General features: G+C 37.8%; 3 protein-coding genes across 4 annotated transcripts in view; 2 read left to right on the top strand and 1 right to left on the bottom strand.

Annotated features, from left to right (window-relative positions):
* The first annotated feature begins 209 nt into the window (after positions 1–209).
* On the top strand, positions 210–12,585 carry cdhr5a (cadherin-related family member 5a). Of its 2 annotated transcripts, none has more exons than XM_065261630.2 (14): positions 210–444; positions 607–782; positions 1,507–1,569; positions 1,729–1,818; positions 5,804–5,890; positions 6,049–6,153; positions 6,238–6,423; positions 6,495–6,585; positions 7,462–7,559; positions 8,010–8,216; positions 8,292–8,405; positions 8,521–8,587; positions 11,326–11,508; positions 11,741–12,585. In XM_065261630.2, the coding sequence occupies exons 1-14, from the start codon at positions 354–356 to the stop codon at positions 12,184–12,186; spliced, it is 2,004 nt and encodes a 667-aa protein (XP_065117702.1). In that variant the 5' UTR covers positions 210–353; the 3' UTR covers positions 12,187–12,585. The 2 variants fall into 2 exon arrangements, with proteins under 2 accessions (XP_065117702.1, XP_065117701.1); XM_065261629.2 differs by having other exon boundaries at positions 211–444; positions 11,326–11,483; positions 11,647–12,585.
* Positions 12,586–16,289: 3,704 nt separating this feature from the next.
* rxfp3.3a2 (relaxin family peptide receptor 3.3a2) lies at positions 16,290–17,620 on the bottom strand. The gene has a single exon (XM_065261415.1). It carries the CDS (start codon positions 17,418–17,420, stop codon positions 16,290–16,292), a length of 1,131 nt encoding a protein of 376 aa, XP_065117487.1. The 5' UTR covers positions 17,421–17,620.
* A 1,620-nt stretch (positions 17,621–19,240) lies between these two features.
* adamts7 (a disintegrin-like and metallopeptidase (reprolysin type) with thrombospondin type 1 motif, 7) overlaps positions 19,241–20,074 on the top strand; it is a 72,265-nt gene continuing 71,431 nt past the window's right edge. The window contains exon 1 of the mRNA XM_065261628.1: positions 19,241–19,609. Coding sequence (XP_065117700.1) covers positions 19,489–19,609 — 121 coding nt within the window. The 5' untranslated portion in view covers positions 19,241–19,488. The remainder of the gene's footprint in view (positions 19,610–20,074) is intronic.

Raw genomic sequence — 20,074 nt, 5'->3', positions numbered from 1 at the left:
CCTATAGGCTTATTATTTCTCAAATGTGATCTTCTCAACATACAAAGTAAATAAAGATGATCAACATTTTCAGATTTCATCCCTAGCTGCATTCTTCTGTATTGTTTCCAGTGGCGGTGCACAAATACAAAATGAGCACTGAAAACAGATGCAAGTATTTTGGTGGGAGGGCGCAGTCCACTTGTTGGCAAGCTCCTTAGGCAATATATGAGCGTAAGATGAAGTCACAAACATTGCGACTGGAGTCAACTCCCACTCATCAGTCAGCACAGTCACTGCTTTATGTGAAGTACCAGCTGGTGCCACGGTCTCCCAGTCCTCCATACTTAGTTGTGCACGTCTGAAATTTGGAAATGGACACGACATTTAAGTCCAGATCCATAACTGCTGCGCTTGCCTGGGCGTTTGCGTTATTCCTTCACAAAATCTGCTTTGCTGACAAAAGTAAGTGTCTCTTATTTTGGATTTTGGTATCAGCAGATAATTCAATGTTAAATCTCTTATTTTTTTTATATGACATAAGTATGATTTCATCTCAGTCTCATGGCTGTATGAGAGACCTTGTAGATTTTTTTTTTTTACAAATATTGTGTCTTCCCTCCTTAGTTTGTACAGTCCCATCAGAGACGGTGATTATTAAAGAGAACAGCACTGTTGACACAATCGTCGTCCATATTAACACAATGACAAAGGATGTCACATTGAATATCACAGAGAATCCTGGGAATTTCTTCTATCTGAAAGGTTTAGACCTGATGGCAAAGAAAAGCCTGGACTTTGACGTACGTGTATGAATGGTTTTGTTCGGCTTGACTCTAATGGCCCTGTATAAAAATCAATCCTCTGATACTGGTTTGAAATAGTTGCTGACTGGTCCCAACTTGTCATTAGGGGGTTAAAGATGTGATTATAATTCATTATTTAGACTACTGACTGTTTATCCTTGCACTTTAACTTGTAAAATTGTCTAAAGGTGGTAAACGTCTTTAGACTGAATACAAACCAGCTACAATCTTCAAAGATACAAACTTTTTATTATTTTTTAAACTAGTAGGACTTTTTTTATAAGCACTTAAATGGATAGTTAGTTAATCTAAATTCTGTCATCATTTACTTCATCTTTTTGTTAGAAACCTGTTTTGAGGAAGTTTTGTAAGCAAACCAATCAGAAGCCCCATTGAGTTCCATAGTATTATTTTTCCTACTTTGGATGTCAATGGGGCTTCTGATCTGTTTGGTTACTTACATTCTTCAACATATCTTCCGTTGTGTTCATCAGAACCAAGAAATTTAAACAGGTTTGTAACAACATAAGGGGGAGTAAATGATGACAATTATTAAAAATTTTGGGTGAACTATCCCTTTAACCATGAAAACGCTCCAAAATGTGATACAAGCTCTTTCGGTTGCTGACATTTTGATGACGTCTTTGACATTTACAGTCAAATTCAAACATGTTAATTTGTAAAACTGTGCTGTTTCACTTTATTTTTCTCTGTTGTTCAGACTCTTTTAGCTCCTGAAGAACTAACAGTTCATGTTCGATGTAATAAAACCGGACACAAAAGTGTAAGTCACACAGTCACAACTGCATGTATAATATTGTAGTTTGATATAATATAACTTTAGCTGGAAATCTTCACTGTTATATACTGTATATGTGTGTTGTTTTTATTGTGATTGTACATATAAACTATATAGATGTTGTGTTAAATCTATACTCTACAGATTACTCTGATCGTGCTTGTTCGTGTTGAGAATATAAATGACAACCCTCCGTTATTTAACCGGAGCGAGTATATACTTGATGTAAATGAGGTAAGGACTTTCAGCATTTAGCTAACCAAATGAATCACTGTGCCAATGCTGAGATATACGCTGCGTCCTAAATCACTTACTTTCATACTATATAGTAGGCCAGGGTTCTCCAAATCTTACCCTGGAGGGCCGGAGCACTACATAGTTTAGGTCCAACCCTAATCAAACTTACCCACCTGTGATTTTTTGTGATCATGAAGACCTTGATTAGCTTGCATTGGTGTTTTTGATCAGGGTTGGAGCTAAACTTTGCAGTGCTCCGGCCCTCCAGGCTAAGATTTGGGGAACCCTGTAGTAGGTGAAAATCAGTAGTATGCACTGTCAGAAAAATGGTCCCTAGCTGCTACTAGGTCAGTACTCTTTCAAAAAGAAAATACAGTAAAATACCAAAGAAACTGAATCGGGCAGCTCTTAAAGTGATTTAGGTACAAAAAAATTTATTTATCTTGATTTTATTGTACTTGTTAAACCAGTGGTTCTCAAAATGGGGGCCCCCAGGGGGGCAGCGAGATGGTGCCGGGGTGCTCCCAGTTTTATGACATTTTATAAAATACATTAATTTATCATGGATTCTGTGTAATGAAACCTCAGAAAAATAAGGCTACTAACCAACCGCAATACATTGTATAATTTAATATGTTTTGTTTAATTAAAATTATACATTTTAGAATGTTTTATGTCATACATTTTCTTTTGGGGGGCCGCGAAGGGATGCACCGTAACCAAGGGGGGCCCCACGCTGAAAAAGTTTGAGAACCACTGTGTTAAACAATACACAAGTAAATTATGGTCGTGGTTGTTCTGATTCTGTCATGGGTCAAAGCTACACTGGTTACATGACAATGAAAAAATGGCGGACGTAGTATGTCTGAAATGAAGTATTCATACCGCACCCACACATACTATATATGACCAGTCAAAGTTGCACAGGGATATTTATAGCAATAGACAACTATACATTGGGTGTAAAATATTTTTTTAATGCCAAAAATCATTAGGATAAGTACAGATCATGTTCCATAAAGATATTTTGTACATTTCCTACCATAAATATATAAAAAATGTATTAATCATTAGTAATATATGTTGCTTAGGACTTCTTTAACTGTGGGTTTAAGGCGTAAAATTCGCGTCTACTGGGTCTAGTTTGCCACTTGAACATTTTGAGTTTACTTGCTTCATTAGCGTGTGAAAGCCGCGTGTGAAATTCTAGTCATCGAAACATTCACGCGGAAATTCACATCATAGGTGAAGCTTCTGTGCCTCCGCTCGCTTCCTGTAATCACGTCACTACTAGAGCAATCTCCCGATTGGTTAACGTGCCGCGTTTCTCCACCAAAGTTCACATTTTCCAACTCGCACATTTCCCGCGTCAACGCTCAATTCGCAGCAATCGCGCAAACGAGGTGGAATCGCGTTTACCGCGCCGCGCTAAATGCCTCATTCGAGCGGCGAGACCTCCAGATGCATGTCAACACGTCTTCACCATGGGCGGAAATCCCGGGGGGGTCGGGGGGGACAGGACCCCCCCTATCTGAGGGTTGTCCCCCCTAAATTATCATTAGAATATGTGTATTGAAAATAATTTAATGATTTATAATACTTAAACTAGTTGTGTAAGAAGTGAAACAATACAAATGCAAACGGAGCAACAACAAAAAAACGTTTTAAATATTTGGATTCCCCCTCCCTTGCCTCACAGTGGTTTGGTCCACTGCCCACGCCCCTTTTACCTCACCACCACACATTCCGGTGGTAGAGAAGTGTACGGAGCCGACGCGTTAATAAGCTATATACAATACAACGTTTCCCATCACTTATCAGTTTATCCTCATATGTTTTAAAACTGGACTATTTTGACATATAAACATGAACATATTTCGTTTTCTGAGAACAGAAGCAGATAAACGATCAAGAAAACATTTTTATGCATTCATGCAGAGGTGAGGCAGAGCTGAAAGTAACAAATTACATTTACTCACCTTGCTGTAACTGAGTTTTTTGTGTACTTTTACTTTGAGTAGTTTTTAAAATCTGTACTTTACTTTTACTTAAGTATGTTTAAAGTATTGTTGGTTACTTCGCTACATGTTAAATCATATCCGTTACTGAGTAAAAATAAATAAAAAAGTAAGGTGATAAAGACGCGCCACGGTCGGATGATTGATTGATGGGCGGGGGAACGCGCAAAAAGAACCATGGAGAGGGACGAGACAGGCGCAGGCTAATGCAGACCCTCAATTCAATTCTTACGAAAGAAACCCCTGGCCATTGACGCAAAGCGATTGTTTCATTCAGGTAGGGTTCATGCTCTTGAGTACGGAGTTTGAGAATTGCCGACCGTGTTTAACCGCTAATTTGCACGATGCATTTTTAATACATGCGCATTATCTTCCGAGGTCTAGCAGCTTCGCGTCAAGTCAAACAACTTGAGAACGTCCTCGAGAATGCGCAGATCATTAGACATTGCAGAGAGAGAGAGAGCGCGAGAGAGATAGATTGAAAGACATCAGGTACACAGGTCTGGGAGCTAATAAACGTGTAAAGGATGTATAGTGTATAGCCATGGCACTCATCTCATTATATGTTCATTTATGTATATAGTTTAATAACAATGTATGTTACCAGCAATACATCAATTACAACCTTCATATAATGATTGTATTTACTAGCTGCTGACCTCATATTATTTTTGCTTCAAAAGTGCATAACTCACCTGTAAAAATCATTAAATAATTCCATAAATGTTTCTTAGTTATAAAAAGCTTTTTATTTTATTAACATTTGTTATTGCACTTTAATTGTAGAGATGTTTACAATTAAAAACATAGTTTGAGATGTATATATCCTTCCTTTGTGAACTATACTAGAAACCTCTCCCCGCTGTAAAAAAGTAACTCTTAAAATTAAAATGACTTTTTACTTGAGTAGATTTTTAGACCAGTAACTTTACTTTTACTTAAGTAAAATATTATTAAAGTAATTTTACTATTACTTAAGTAGAAAATTGTATTACTCTTTTCACCTCTGCATTCATATGTATTAAAATTAAATTTGCGTCCGTTCATAGAGAAAGAGAAACGTTTTCTATCTGTACCCATTTCCTTGCAAGTACAATTTTGCCTGTATTATTGGTGTCCCCTTCAAAAATTGTTCTTGAAAAATTTTATGTTTATTGTCCCCCCCAACATTTAGATGAGATTTTCGCCCCTGGTCTTCACATTGACTTAACATTGAAATCACTCGCGGTGAACGCAGCATTAGACAACTTTAAAGAAGATTTTCTTAATATTTTGATTTCAGATTCTAGATTTTTAAAATATCATGGCTAAATATTGTCCTATTCTAACAAACCATACATCAACAGAAAGCTAAGGACTATATATTCTTAAAAGAAATTAACCCTTATGACTGTTTTTGTGGTCCACGGTCACATATAAAGTGTACTGTTTTAAAGAGCACCTATTATAAGATTCATGTTTTAAACATCCTTTTGTGTGTAAGTGTGTATTAGTACATGTTTACGATATTCAAAAAGTACATACCTCAAAGAAAACAATGACGCGAGTTATCGTCTCCAACGTACTAGGACTACAAAAAACACTGGGATTGTAAGCAACAGTTTACTTCCTGGGATTGGTGACGTAGACAAGACCAACATTATCATAATTCAGCCCTCTCCACTTTGCTTGGGTACGCCCTCAAAAATGGGAGTGGATTCGGAGAGAACGGAAATGGCGAATGTTGGGAGTCCCTGTTCTGAGTGTGTTTGTAAACTCTTGTTTAATTGTTTAAGCGATTAAATATATCGAGTAGATGTTGTTTCTTTAGATGCAAGGGGAAAAATAGCACTTTATGGCCTTCCACAGAAGTAGTAGTAGATCTAATTCAGTACGTATTGTCAAAGTATGTGCTTTTAGAGGAAGCGCTAAACTTCAAGAGCTATAAAAAGGTTATAATGTTATAATCTGTCTTTATCGAACAGCTTACACCTGTTAATAGCAGCATTGCTTTAATTGAAGCCACAGATGAAGATTCAGAGGTTCTGTATTACTCTATTGAACCAACACTGGTAAGAACACAAATACTTTTTATTTTATTTAATGCATGCATTTAGATACTTTTACTTTTCAAATCCCTGGCATTTGAACCCATAACCTTTGCGATGTTACCATTTGAGCTACAAGAACACTTTTCTATAAAATGGTTATAAATGAATTGGTTTTACAGAACAGGTACTTCAGACTGGAGACCATGTATACCCCACGAATTCTCGTGAACAAGGTTTTGGATTATGATGTCGTCCAACAGGTGAAATTCACCCTGTATGTTCAGGTGTGTGAAATATTTCTATGTGATTTTTGAAGCTATTACGATACTTCCCTTCCTCATTAAATGAACAAATCTTAACTTTACCAGGATACTCAACCTCTTGGACCACCGAATGACGTGTCCTTTACAGCCTCTGCAACCATTACCGTCAATATAAAAGACATTGATAACCGTCCTCCATGGTTCCAACCATGTACAAGAATAAGTAATGGTTACGCTAAACTCTGCCTGAGTTTGGGCTACAAGGGCAAAGTCAACTTAACAGAGAAACAGGTAAAAGTCGAATAAATAAATGTAGGCATAGTTGCGTTTTGAAATTATTCATTCATGATTTATATTTAAAGGACGGAGCACTGCAGCTACAGCCAGGTCCGGTGTATGCCAGAGATGGAGATAAAAGTAGAAATGAAGAGATAAGCTATAAAATAGTTAAAGGTACAACTGTATATTTCTTCTGGTGTAACTTCTTTCTCTATACACTCTAAAAAGTATTGGCTTGTTTTTAACCCAGGGCTGGGTAACTATTGAACAGAACACATTTCTGGGTTAAAATGACCCAAATAATGGGTTGTTTTAACCCAACTGATTAAAAATCACAAAAGCAGTTTTTGCAGGGTTAGGTCAAGCTAGGACTAAGCATTAGTTATATTGTGATCTTTCAGTAGTTTTTACAAACATACCTTACAAAAATAGTACTGTTGCCCATCCTGACAGTGATATATTTTAATAAATGCCTGTGCAAGATGTTTTTAGTTAAGACAGCTCAAACATACATTTTATACTAGGCTTGAAGGAATAGTTCATCCAAAAATTTAAAATACCTCATGATTTACTCACCCTCAAGCCATCCTTGATGACTGTCATCTTTCAGATGAACACAATCAAAGTTATATTAGAAAATGTCCTAGCTCTTCCAAGCTTTATAATGGTAGTAAATGGTGCTTTTGATTTGAAGCCCAAAAAAGGCCATCCATCCTTCACAGAAGTAATCCACACGGCCCCAGTGGGTTAATAAAAGGGCAATCAATGTGATTTTGTAATAAAATATCAACATTTAACATAAAATTTTTGGCCTTCAAATCAGAAGCACCCATTTACTACCATTATAAAACTTAGAACAGCCAGGACATTTTCTATTATAACTCCGATTGTGTATGTCTGGAAAAAAAAGATAATCATATACATCAAGAATGGCCTTAGGGTGAGTAAATCATGGGGTAATTTTCATTTTTGGTTGAAAAATGTCTGGGAAACTGCCCCACAATGCTTTAGAATAATTGCACAGATTTTCATTTGTGTCATTGCATCTAGGAAATGAAGACAATATATTTCAAATTGATGAAAACACGGGCAACATCACCATGTTGAAACCAGCAGATGTAGCAGGTCCAGTATCACTCTTAGTATTGGTGAGTTAAGTGCGTTATTCAGGCCATATAAAACCATTTATAGTCATGCATTATGATACAGCAGCTATTGGAAATTTTTTTGTTTTTATACCTGAAATGAAACACTTTATATAAAAAGCATAATTTGTATGTACAGAAATTTTTATTTTGAGGAACTTTGTAGTTTGTTTCCTGAGTACATTCATTATGTACCATAAAGAAAGATGGAAGTAATTTCCAATAAATTTTAACCACTTATATGCATTGTTTACAAATGAAAAAAAAACTTTAATGCATTTTAAATGTACTTCCAAATGCTTTTAAATAAATTTCATAATCCATTACAATGCACACACACGATAATTTATTATACATAGTTCATCAAAATATGGCCGTTGGTTAAATCTTGAGAGCTGGTAAGTCTCTGAACTGTTAAGCTATATGTCAGATCTTTCTATCTTACTCTTTCAGGTCTCACAGGTATCAAACAGGGACCAGTTTGCCACCACAACAGTCACCATTGAAGTCAAGAAGAAGAGCAGAAATCCTCCACGGTTTGAGAAGGAACGATATGAAGCGTATGTTTACAGTAATTCAGGACCTGAAAACATGGTGCTACGGGACCGAACATCAAACAGACCCTTCAGAGTTCGAGCGAGGGACGAGGATTTTGCAGGTGTAAGTTGTTTAGCATGATTTCACCAAGTAGGACAAGCTGGATCATTCATTCCAGTTTCTTCTTTTATGTCACAGGGCATCAATCCAGATATAAAATATGAAGTGCAATATAGCAGCTATGTTAATATCACAACAGATGGGTTTATACTTCTGAAGAAAGCAGTTCGTACAGAATCCTTTGCTCTGCAGGCAAGTGAATGTAACTTTAACATCTTACAGTTTCTTTAAATAATGTATTTCATGGCATATTTGTGAATCTATGATTTAAAGTGAAACATTTCTGAAGTCTTGTTTTTGTGACTAGCTTCGGGCGGTTGATGTGGCCACTGGTGAGGCGGGAACATCCACCCTCTCTGTGATTGTAATACAATGTAAGTCATTAATTTTATCCATTTTACAGCTCGCAGAAAGGATATCATCCATGAAATGCTTTTGACTTGCACAGAAAATAATTGACTGCTGTTTTGGCTGTGTAATTCGTCTGGCTGGCTCCATTATAAACAGTGCTTTACCGATAATCACATTATAGAATTTGCATCTTTGGCCATACAGTGCAGAAGTTACATAAGTTATTGGCCTACATGTTTGTGGCATGGCTAGAAATTTTCAACCTGATGTTATGGGAATTTGTACGTATTTTGCAATTTGGCGTATTCATACAAAGTCGTACTAAGTGAATCATACAAAAAACATACGAGTATTAGAAGAAGAAAAAATGATACCCCACTCCTAAAGCCAACATCATATAGGCGAAAGCAAGTTGTACATAAACACAAATTTGGTCGGAACAACTTATTTAAAATAAGCCACCTCATAAAATACATCTGAATTGCCATGTGATTGTGTTGAAATTTTGGATATTTGGATTAGGGATGCACTGCTACAAAATTTCTATCGTGATACCGATATTCAATTACTTGAAATGACATCTGATACCGATAGATCAACCCTACCTCAAGGCATTTCGTGGTATAATCACATAATATTTGATTTATTTGTTCATGGACATGGTTTTCCGCTTTTTCGTGTCACTCAGCACGAAATTCTATAAAACATTTTTTTTTATTCAAAAATAGAACATACAGCTAGAATCATCTGTTCATTGATAAAGTCTATGAACAAATCACAAATAAGCCAGGGAAATATAGAAAATAAACATAAAAAAGCAACGGAAAAAAATTATAAAACGTTTTTTGTGTGTCCCTAGCACAACTTTTTTTCCGTGTCATTTTATTTATTGTTTTTTTTTCTATTTTTCTTTTTTATTATTGTCGCTTGGGGATAAGATGTAATTTCATGTCCAATTTCTAAACTATTTTCGCTTGGGGTTGGGGTTAGAGTAGGATGTCGACCATGTGCGACAATGGTAAAAAATAAAGAGAGAAAATAATACATAAAGAAAGTCGTGCTACGGACACGAAAAATATTTATAGAAATTTGTGCTGAGTGACACGAAAAAAGACACTAAATCGTGTCCATGAACACAAATAAATAAATGACATTTTTCATGACTATACCACAACTTGCCTTGAGATTGGGTTGGTTGAATAGATACTGATAGTTTTGCTTTTTTATTCTTTGTTTCAAATGATTATGTTATGAAAATGCGTTTATCCGCCCCCTTTGATTGCCAGCCCTGATCATCGGCTGTTTTTAAACAATCAGCCATTGTCCAATAATGCTTTTAAAATGTGCTTTTATCTGCTGATACTGATTATAGGGTGATATATCGGTGCATCCCTAATTTGAATGTATTGATACAAGATTGGATATAACTTTTACAGACAAGATTTATAGCAATTTTATCTAGGCCTTAGTTATATTAGGACATCTAAGTAGTTTTTACAAACATACCTTGCAAAAAAAACTGGTGTGTATCTTGAGATAAAACAATGGCACTGATAATCAGGGATAATCAGTGGCAGCTCATAACTGCTCATCCGAGGGACGCTAATTCAAAATAAGTGTTCGGAGTGTCGTGTGTGGCTTGCGTTTTCAAAATATGTGTTTGTAAAACATGTGTTTTGTCAAAATAAGTGCCTATTGCACACGCCTCCAAACCGTTTATGATAAAAGAGACGCTCACGTTCACAAAATACACGCAAGACACTCCCTTAACAGTAAATTCTGATTACACATGAGATTATACGAGTATCTGGCAACACGAGCGTCTCTTTTATCATAAACCCTTTAGACACGTCTACAGCAGGCACTTATTTTGACAAAACACGTAATGCACATAGGTTCACTCGATGAGCAGAACACATATTTTGAAAAAGGAACCACACACATGATGGGCTACATACATGTTGTGACAAACTTCGCATCGAGCGCCCTCGAAAAAAGGAGTCACCGGCCACCACTTGGGATAATTCACCCTGAATTACACCTGTATCAATTTCTTTGTTTAATGAACATGACTGAAGATATTTTGAGGAATATTTGTAACCAAACTGATCATGAGCCCCATTCACTTACATAGTAGGATAAGATAATACTTTGGAAGTAAATAGGGCTCAATGTTTGTTTATAAACATTCCTCAAATTATCTTCCTTCGTGTTCATCAGAACAAAGACATTTATGCAGGTTTGTAACAACATGAGAGTAAGTAAATTATGACAGAAGTTTCATTTTTGGGGAACTATCCCTTTAAGTGCAAGGTGTTTTAAAATTAAGGCTCAAACATACATTTTAGTCTGGTACTAGAATGATCCTGGTCTGGGAAACCGCTCGTAAATTTTTGATGTTGACAAACATAACGTCTTCAAAACAGAATGTATTTTTATTTCTTAAACAAAACAAAACCACAGCGCGCACATGAACCCAAAATGGGTGCTCGATCAAAAACATCACATCAGAAGAATATAAAATAAGACCGGCACACAAATCTCCAAAAATAGTTATGTCTACGGAAGAGTCTGCATGCTTGAAACATCCAATGGTGAAAATATGTTTTGAAGCTTCGGCGTTCCAGTTTCGTTTTAGATTTTTATGTTGGTACAATGCCTGTCCTCCCATCTGTCAGAGATGCATGAGTCAGACTTATTTTCTGTGAAGTTGTACTGCATGTTTTTCCAAAAATTTCTCTTTGCACGTCTGCCAAATCAGCTGTGGGCGTCCAGTCGCCCGACGAGGGTTACCGAGCAGGAGACATGGCTCTGCTGGGCTTCGTGATGGCTGCTCTGCTGGTGCTGTGTCTCATCGTGATCGGCTATCTCATATCCCGCGTCAAGAAGGGGAATCCGGCCGCATTCAAGTTGTCTGAGGTCAGCATCTTCTCATCAAAGCTCAGTGAGTCCAGTTCTAAGTGTCCACTCTGTAAAACAGCTGACGCTTGAGATATCAAGATCCATTAGAAGTCCCTAAACACACACAGCAGATAACATACAGCTCATGAAATTACGAGATTAACGCTTTGCCCTCGTTCAGTGTTTAGGGCCATTCTTGAAGTATACTCAGCCCCCTAACAGGCCAAGTCCAAGAGATAGCATGCAGTTCACCAATGATGGTTTCTTAAATGAAGGGGACACGGGGAGATCCGGGTCCAGGCGTGCCGAACTGAGAGACCGGAGGCCGGAATCGGGTCAAGCGGGCAGGGTGCGAGCGACACCTCGCGAGAGACAGAGGCAGTGCAGTTCCTGCGGTCACCAGGTACAAAGCAACCACAGCAGCCCGGTTGTCCAATCCAGAGGAAGGCCGGGTAAAAATAAGGTAAAATCCATTCTGGCTAAAGAGAGGAGGAGAGAGGAAAGACAAAAGACAGTGTGGTTTAAGGAGAGCGAGGATTCTTCCGATATTGAGGTGGAAATCATTCCCGACGATATTGGACTTAAACCTGAAGAGGGCACGGAGAAAGTAGAAGCATCGGAGATGGAATTGGAAGAATTAACTATGCTGAATATACCGGAGTTGAAAAGCAAGGAAGTAGATAATAAAGATGGACTAAACACAGGGAAGGTAGATCAGTGAAGATCTGCTGCGCAGGTCAAGGCACAAACTAGATTCCTCTGATGAATTTAGTATTACTTAAGTATTCAGTTTGGTTGAAGTACTGCATCGTTGTAAAAAGATAAAAGTGCCCCTGTGGAGATCTTATTACAGACAAATAATGACCAATTTTAGGCTATGGAGAGAGCAACATGTTCATTCTGATGTATTTTTTATTGTTTGATATGTGTGCTGCACTAATATGCAAATATGTGTTGACTTGTTGTGTTTTAACTTATTCCTCATGAAGAATAACTAAAGAATTTAGCATTTCATGTTGGCTTACTGCTATATTTAATAAATAATATATCATGAACACGATATTTTATATGAACATTATTTGACTTTGTTGAGAAAACGAATAAAATGTGTGAGAATTTATTATTTGTCCTTAATGTGCAAAACCGAGATTTTAAAATGACGGCTAACTATATAGTCCAGATATGAGTAACCACTTCTACCCTAAATAACCTTGGATTTTGTTATATGCCATTTTTGCCAAAATAACTTGAAGATGTATGATATTCCAACATGTAATCAAAGTCAACAGGTGTTTAAGGTGTTTGCTTTCCAAATGCCCAAATTTAGCTTTGTTTTAGCCAAAATTGCTTGCTGGGTTCCCCGCCAGTGTTGGCAACCAGCGCCAGCATTTCACATAAATGTAATCCCTTCCAGATTTCTTTTTTTAAATATATAAACATGGAATATATCAAATGAAAGAACAGATCCTCTGCTTTAAAAAAAATCTTATCTATCATATCTTAATTTTTCTTCTCTTTTATCACCTCTCAAAAATTGATAGGTTTCTTTAAAAATACCAAATTAACCCTAACCCAATTTTTGAGCAAAAAGCTGAGTTTTTACTGTTTTTGGATCAGTGGATCCTTTAGTGTTTTATACGTTGGGTAAAAGCACCATCTAGTGGATAATAGCGGAAATATGGTTGCCGTAAAACTCGTAATTTTCTCTTAATTGACAAGATAACTCGTCAATGTTGCTAAAAGAGTTTTAAAAAACGCTACAAACAGTTCTTCACACTGATACCATAGAACAGTGGTTCTCAACCTGAGATCCGTTCCCCCTTATGCTGCGTTTACACCAACCGCGTTTCAGGCGTCAAAATCTCGTCTACCGCGCCTAGTTTGCCGCTTGAACAGTTTGAATACATTCGCGCGTGTAGAGCAAAGTAGACGCTTGGAAAAAGCAAGCATTTGACGCGCGTCACAGGCAAACTCCGCTTCTTGTGGGAGGGGCAAGTGCTATGCGGGGTTGTCTGACTGATGTTGATTGTGCATTTATCGAGAGAGTTATTTGGTAACCTTACTATAGGGGGAAAATAAATGGCGCGGGTCGATAAATGTCACGTGACTCAAAAGTGAAATGCGTATATACCAGGTTGCCCAATGTCCTCACTGACACTCTTCCAAGCGAGGTCCTTTTTATTCCTGTCTCCTCTATAGAAATAAGAACTTGTGACTTGTGACGTATAGCACCGGGTGACTGCTCACGAACAATATCAAGCATTCCTTCATGTTGAATGAGTGACTCCGGGCGGGGCTGCCACCACAGCAGCAAGCAGGCTCCTGATTGGTTAACGCGGCGCGAAATTCTGCCAAAGTTCCAATTTTTTCAACTCGGACGTCAACCGCAAATTCGCGTGAAATGCACAAAAAGCACCATTTGCGCGTACCGCGCACAACGCTCAATTCACGCCTTTCGCGTGAACTAGACGCACGAATGAGGCGGAAACGGGTCTTCCGCGCCGCGCCAAACGCCTCATCCGCGTCACGGGACCTCCAGATGCGCGTCAAGGCGTCTTCACATTGACTTAACATTGAAATCACTCGCGCTTCACGCCTCTACCGCGGTTGGTGTAAACGCAGCATTAGGATGACGCCAGAGTTCACAAGGGGGCGCCGGATCTAATATTCTTTGAGCTTAAATTAAGATGCATAAAGTATTCCACTAATAATTTTTAATAAAACATATTTAAAAAAATCATATGCTTACAATGCCAAGATAAGTTAGTTAAAATATTATCTTGTGTAAAATAATGATTTCAATTAAGTTTGCTCCTAAATGTGCTTGTCAGCGTAACAGCAAATCAAATGGAAAAGAAGATGTGGAGTGTTTGGTTGGGCTCAGATTGTTATATATGTACTGTTTGGTATGGTGAACTCAAGGAAAAAAGGTTGTGAACCACTGTCATAGAAGAACCATTTTTGGTTACCCAAAGTCAGAACCATTTCTCTTTACCCTTTTATAGTATTTTATAGCTTGACTTATGCTTTCCTTACGTGCTATTGGAATAATCATAAATACAGGTTTCTTGGGTAAAAATTTGCCCTCTGAGGTCCTGTTTACCTTTGGGAAGTTTCAGAAATCATTTTGGTACCAAGATGGGCATGCCTCAAACTTTACAAATGGCAAATGGGAGGAGGATTTCAGCTGTGACAGGTATGCTTTATAGTTTTTTTCCCAACAGCTTAGTTGCCTTGCTTGTTATTAAAGTAGTACATATATAAATAATAATTTGAAGCATGTTGTATGTTTTTGTGTTTAAATAACATTTTCCCAAGACACAGACCAGTATGAACCTGGTGTCTTCCATTCTTTCTGGCAAAAAGCACCTACACAACAACTTTTTAATCATGACTTCAGTAGAGGGAATTATCAAATTTCCAAAAGCAAGTGATGGCAGCTATAATGCACGTACACTAAGTTATACTGGTGTTTTATTGGTTGACCACTTGTTTACATGTTTATTAAGAGCTTTAACATTACCTATAACAGCTTTTAATAAATTTTAATTAAAGCAATGTAGTGGAGAAACCTGGTTTAACCCTTGCGGGGTACATTTGACCTATATAGATAAATTTAGTCTTTAATAAAAAAATTCCCAGGTATTTCTATTGATGTAAGAAGTTTATAAAAACAATAATTAACTAAACCAAGGTGATAAAACAATAAAGTTGCTCTTTAGTTTCGGCCAGGTTTAGTGGGTTAAATAAACTCCAGGTTTCATTATTTGATTACTGTAGTTATTTATTTTGTTTAACTTCTTATGAAATCTAATTAATGTGATGATCATAACAGACAATAAACAGTGCAGAAGGAAATGAAGTAAAATCTTATCAGTATTAATTTGCTGAACTGAACCAACCAACCCTTTTGAGAATCAGGTTATCTGCCTCACATTTCTCTTACATTTAAAAGCTAAAGATATAAGCATATATTAACAATATTACAGCTCACATAAACATCTATCAACTTGTGCAACCATGCCTGGCTGTCAAAATACCTCAGAACATCTTCAGTATATTTTTTCACATTTCAAATTGACAAATACACTGTGACAACTTGTGACACAATGATGCACAGACCATGACGATTGTTTTGAGATTCGTTTTCAGTGTTGTTGAGATTACAAAACAAATATGTGACCCAGTCTGTGAAAACCCAGCTAAAGTCATTTTTTTTTGTTGTAACTTACTGTTTCTACATAAGCCATAATGTAAAGACCATTCTGTAAAAACATAACCTTGCTATATTTAATATTGACTGTCAAAAATTTAAATCAGTGTGAAATCAGTGATACTTTAGCCTGGTTTTCACAGGTAGGGTCTTGCATATGCATACTGTATTTTGCATTGGTAATCCATACACTCTTAAAAATAAAGGTGCTTTACGATGTCAAAGAAGAATAATTTCTGGATGAAGGGTTCCATAAAGAACCTTTTAACTGAAGAACTGTTCTTTGTAGTTACAAAGTTCTTTAAAGGGGACCTTTCACCAGGCTTTTTTAGAGGACAAGTTCGGTTTTTTACACTTAAAGCCCAGTTATCAGATTGTTTATGATGAAATAGAACGGTTTTGCCTGAAATTTGGACATAACTGCTGGTGTTGCTCTGACAGTGATACTATAGTCTATAGAAGAACCATTTTATGGTTCCCCAAGGAACCTTTCAGGAAGCTTCATACAAAAAACATTTCTTACCTTTTTTTCCACTGTAAAGAGCCTTTTGTGAGAGATAAATGTGGAGGTTAAAGGTTTGTTATTGAACCTGACAAAGACCTTTATATTGTTAAGATTGTGGTACAGTCGCGGGATGGCTGGACTGCAGAGTGCCCATCACGTTTAAATGAACCCCAATGTGTGCGTCATCTTGATCGTGATTGATGCCACCACTGTATCCATGTAATTTTCCAGCTTTGGAAGAAGCAGGTGACGACATGCGCCAAAATAAACTATGCAGCATTTTCCTAAACTCCCTTCGCATGAGACAATACAAAACTGGATTTAGACAACTGTTTGTGTGGGCAAGACAAACAGTCAGCGGGAAAATGTAAGTATGCACCATGTAATATGTTTTATCCCAGTGCACAGCGTTCAGTTTCACCAGGACGCCCCAAAGAGTGATCGCGTGGTTTGGCATCCAGCAAATAAAAAAAGAGAGGACTACCACGGTGACAGACTTGGTTACTTTAGATCGCCTGCCTTGGTGATTATTAACGCGCCTTTGTCGAATAAATCTTAAAAGCAGAAGGTAACATACCGACAGAATAAACATGGGCAAGATAAATGCAACGACAATCTTTTGAAGGTGATAAAGAGCAAGCCAATCGTGACCATCTGGAAACCGAAGGAGACACAGTTTTTCACCTGCAACAACTGTTACTGTGGAAAAAATTGTAGTTGGTGCCGTGGCTACAGTCGCCAGGACCCACAGCACGGCACATATCCATTTTACAGTCTCAAACCTTTTTCTAGAAGGGATTTTTAAGGCAGATGCGACAGACCAATAGCGAGTAATGCTCATGGCCGTAAGAAAGAACACGCTGGCGTACATGTTCATCACAGTGACCGATAAAATGATTTTGCACATGGCGTTACCAAACGGCCAGCTGAAATCCAGCGCCGTATCCACCGCCCAAAAAGGCAAAGTCAGAACGAATTGAAAGTCAGTCACAGCCAAATGGATGACGAACACATTAATCGTGGATTTCTTTCGTCCTTGCCTAATTTTCATCAAGAAGAAAACCAAAAGGTTCCCGACCAGACCCACGGCGCACACCACGGAGTAAACCACCGAGATTATAATCCGCAAAGCGAGGTTCCCATCCGCAGTCACGTCGATATCCTCCAGACTGCTGAACTTGTCAGGATCCATTAAACTTTTGTTAAAAGTTCCAGTGTAGTTTAATAAGTCGCCCATTATTTCTAATAATAGCGCGTCAACAGGTGCCTGGATACGCAGTGGTCTTTGCGCCTGACATATCACCAGTCTCACTTCGTTTCAGAGTAAAGGCAAACAGACGGTATTAGATACGAGTTTGTTTCTTTACTGATAAGCGCCGTGTTTGATCACAGCACACCTGACAACCAGGCTTTATGGAGATGCGCGCTAGGCGCGCCCGTCTGTGAAGAGCGCGCACTGGATAATACCAGTGACGGACTCATCCCCGTACAGTTGACGTCATGCAAAGCCATTTCAACACATGTTTGAGTAATTTTAAAAACAATAGAAAACATCACAAAATTCTAATGGATTTAATGGTTATTATGGGATTTAAATGATGTTTTATTCTCTACTGGTTTTTTGTTGAGATCTGTTGGTGGAATGTTATCTGGTGGATGGGAACCAACAGTGCACAATGAAATCCTACTGGAATAAGACCTAAAAAGAAATTTTGTAATGATAACAAGCTGATGCGGTTTATAATGGTGTTTGCAATGGAAACCACTGGATTTTGTATGCTTTGCAGCAGGGTTAAAACACGAGATGGGAAAATAGACCTCTTGTTTATGCAAAATAAAAAACTGGTTGCATTAAATGTACACTCTAAAAAACAAACGGTGCTATATAGCACCAAAACTGTTGCTTTGGATCGTAACCATAGAAGAACCATTTTTAGTGCCATATAGCACCGGTGAAGCACCTGTGTAGCACCTGTGTAGAACCATATATAGGACCACTATAGGACCACATATGGTTCTACAAAGCACTTTATGGTTCTACACAGGTGCTTCACTGGTGCTTCACCAGTGCTATATGGCACTAAAAACGGTTCTTCTATGATTACGAGCAAAGAACCACTTTTGGTGCTATATAGCACCGTTTGTTTTTAGAGTGTGTAGTTCACCCATAAAAGAAAATTTTGTCATAATTTTCTTATCCTCATGTTGTTCTAAATCTGTATGATTTTTTTTTTTGATGAACACAAAAGAAGATATTTTGATAAATGATGGTAAGCACACAGCTGATTGTAACCATTGTAACCAAATTCACTCCTTACATTATACTTACAAAGTCTAAGCCATTTAAAATCTGCAATATGCTTGCTACAGGATTGTCTTTCTACTGTAAATCAGGGCATATGTTTGCGTGCTATTGTGTCCACTAGAGGAGGCACTTGATAAGCACAGATACACCAGCAGCTCAGTGTTGCGTATAACTTTTAAACAGCTGCAGTGTCTTTATAGATATGACACAACTGAGAATGCACAATTGGTTTTTTAAATATAAAATCATGTTACGTATGGTCAAAAAATTTGCTGCTGTGTGCAATGAAAATAAGTTAAACTTTTAGTTGAACTAACGCGACAAAAACGCAACGGCATGACGCGCCAGCCAGTGTCATCTGTGCGCAATTTATAAACAATAGACTGAACGCAACAACGCGTTCTGCGTAAACGCCACCCATATACGCAGTGTTGCCGTTTGTACACATCGAAGACGCATTGGGTAAATACATTATGTTCGGATACTGGATTAACAAACATCAAGCATCAAACAAAAGCCATGATACGTTTCAAGTGTGGATGACTTCATGCGCACGATGCACAGACAGTTCGAAATATGATATTGAAATATCGCGACAGTGATTCCAGAGGTGTGCTCTCGCGGTATTATACGTCAAACGGCGTTTTGTCTGCGCAGCGCAGTTGACACATTTATCCTCCCACAAGGAGGGCGGGGCTTGAACAAAGTTTTTTAAAACAAAGTTTCAGCTTCTCTTCTGTGTGCGTGCGGCATCTGTAACGCTGTTCGCCCCGGCAGATCTGGCAACAGTGGACCCCAGAAACTCCAAAGCTCCGGGTTCACAGACTGTTGCCATGTTGCGTGATTTGTTTCGGATTGATGCGCATTGAATCATTTTGTTGTAACATACATTGCTTTTGTGTGATGGGTCCAAAGCACCGATGCATTAGACAGATGCAACACATACCAGGCAAACTATTTAGATGTAAATGGACAGTAGATCTTGCTGAGTGACTTTACCATGACGGACTGCAGATTGAACGTTTGGGGACCAGCAGGGGTTTCTCTCTACTTTGTGATTACAGCTGGACTTCTGTCTTCACTTGAGAGCACAACAACAACGAGATATAAGAAAGAAACAGGTAAGTGGGTTAAACATGTGTCGTGATTTTTCAACATTCTTTGTCTCTTGGAAAGTGGATTTGTTTGTATTTGCACAATGGCGTTGCCATACAATATTTTTAGACATTTGAGGAACGTATATGTCATTGCATTTGGATAACAAACCATCAAACAAAGCTGCATTCAAGGAAGGATCAGCACTCTTCAGCGTACAATAAAGTTTGGCCTATATTATAAAATTGATAACAGATGATAATGGGTATCAGTAGTGCTCAAATGTATTTACATTTTTTTGTGTCTGTCACATTTAGTGGAAGAAGTCCATATAGTGAATATATGTAAAATGAAAAATTTAATAAACTAAAAATAACCACGAGACTTGGTGGTAAAAAGCAAACCCGCAAAAACTATTAAGAAAAGTTATTTTTGGGAAATGGGCCTTTAATGACTTCTTGCTATATATTTGGTGAGTTTTACAACTGTCA

This window comes from Paramisgurnus dabryanus, chromosome 2 (assembly GCF_030506205.2).
Source record: "Paramisgurnus dabryanus chromosome 2, PD_genome_1.1, whole genome shotgun sequence".
Classification (NCBI taxonomy): Eukaryota; Metazoa; Chordata; class Actinopteri; order Cypriniformes; family Cobitidae; genus Paramisgurnus; species Paramisgurnus dabryanus.
This window is presented reverse-complemented; position numbering and strand designations above follow the sequence as displayed.

Excerpts from the sequence above, each read along its gene's own strand:
- cdhr5a (XM_065261629.2), top strand. The coding sequence starts at position 354 with ATGGACACGACATTTAAGTCCAGATCCATAACTGCTGCGCTTGCCTGG. Across the intron at positions 5,891-6,048 it reads ACTCTATTGAACCAACACTG|AACAGGTACTTCAGACTGGA; the intron begins GTAAGAACACAA and ends TTGGTTTTACAG. Across the intron at positions 6,424-6,494 it reads TCAACTTAACAGAGAAACAG|GACGGAGCACTGCAGCTACA; the intron begins GTAAAAGTCGAA and ends TTATATTTAAAG.
- rxfp3.3a2 (XM_065261415.1), bottom strand. The coding sequence starts at position 17,420 with ATGGGCGACTTATTAAACTACACTGGAACTTTTAACAAAAGTTTAATG.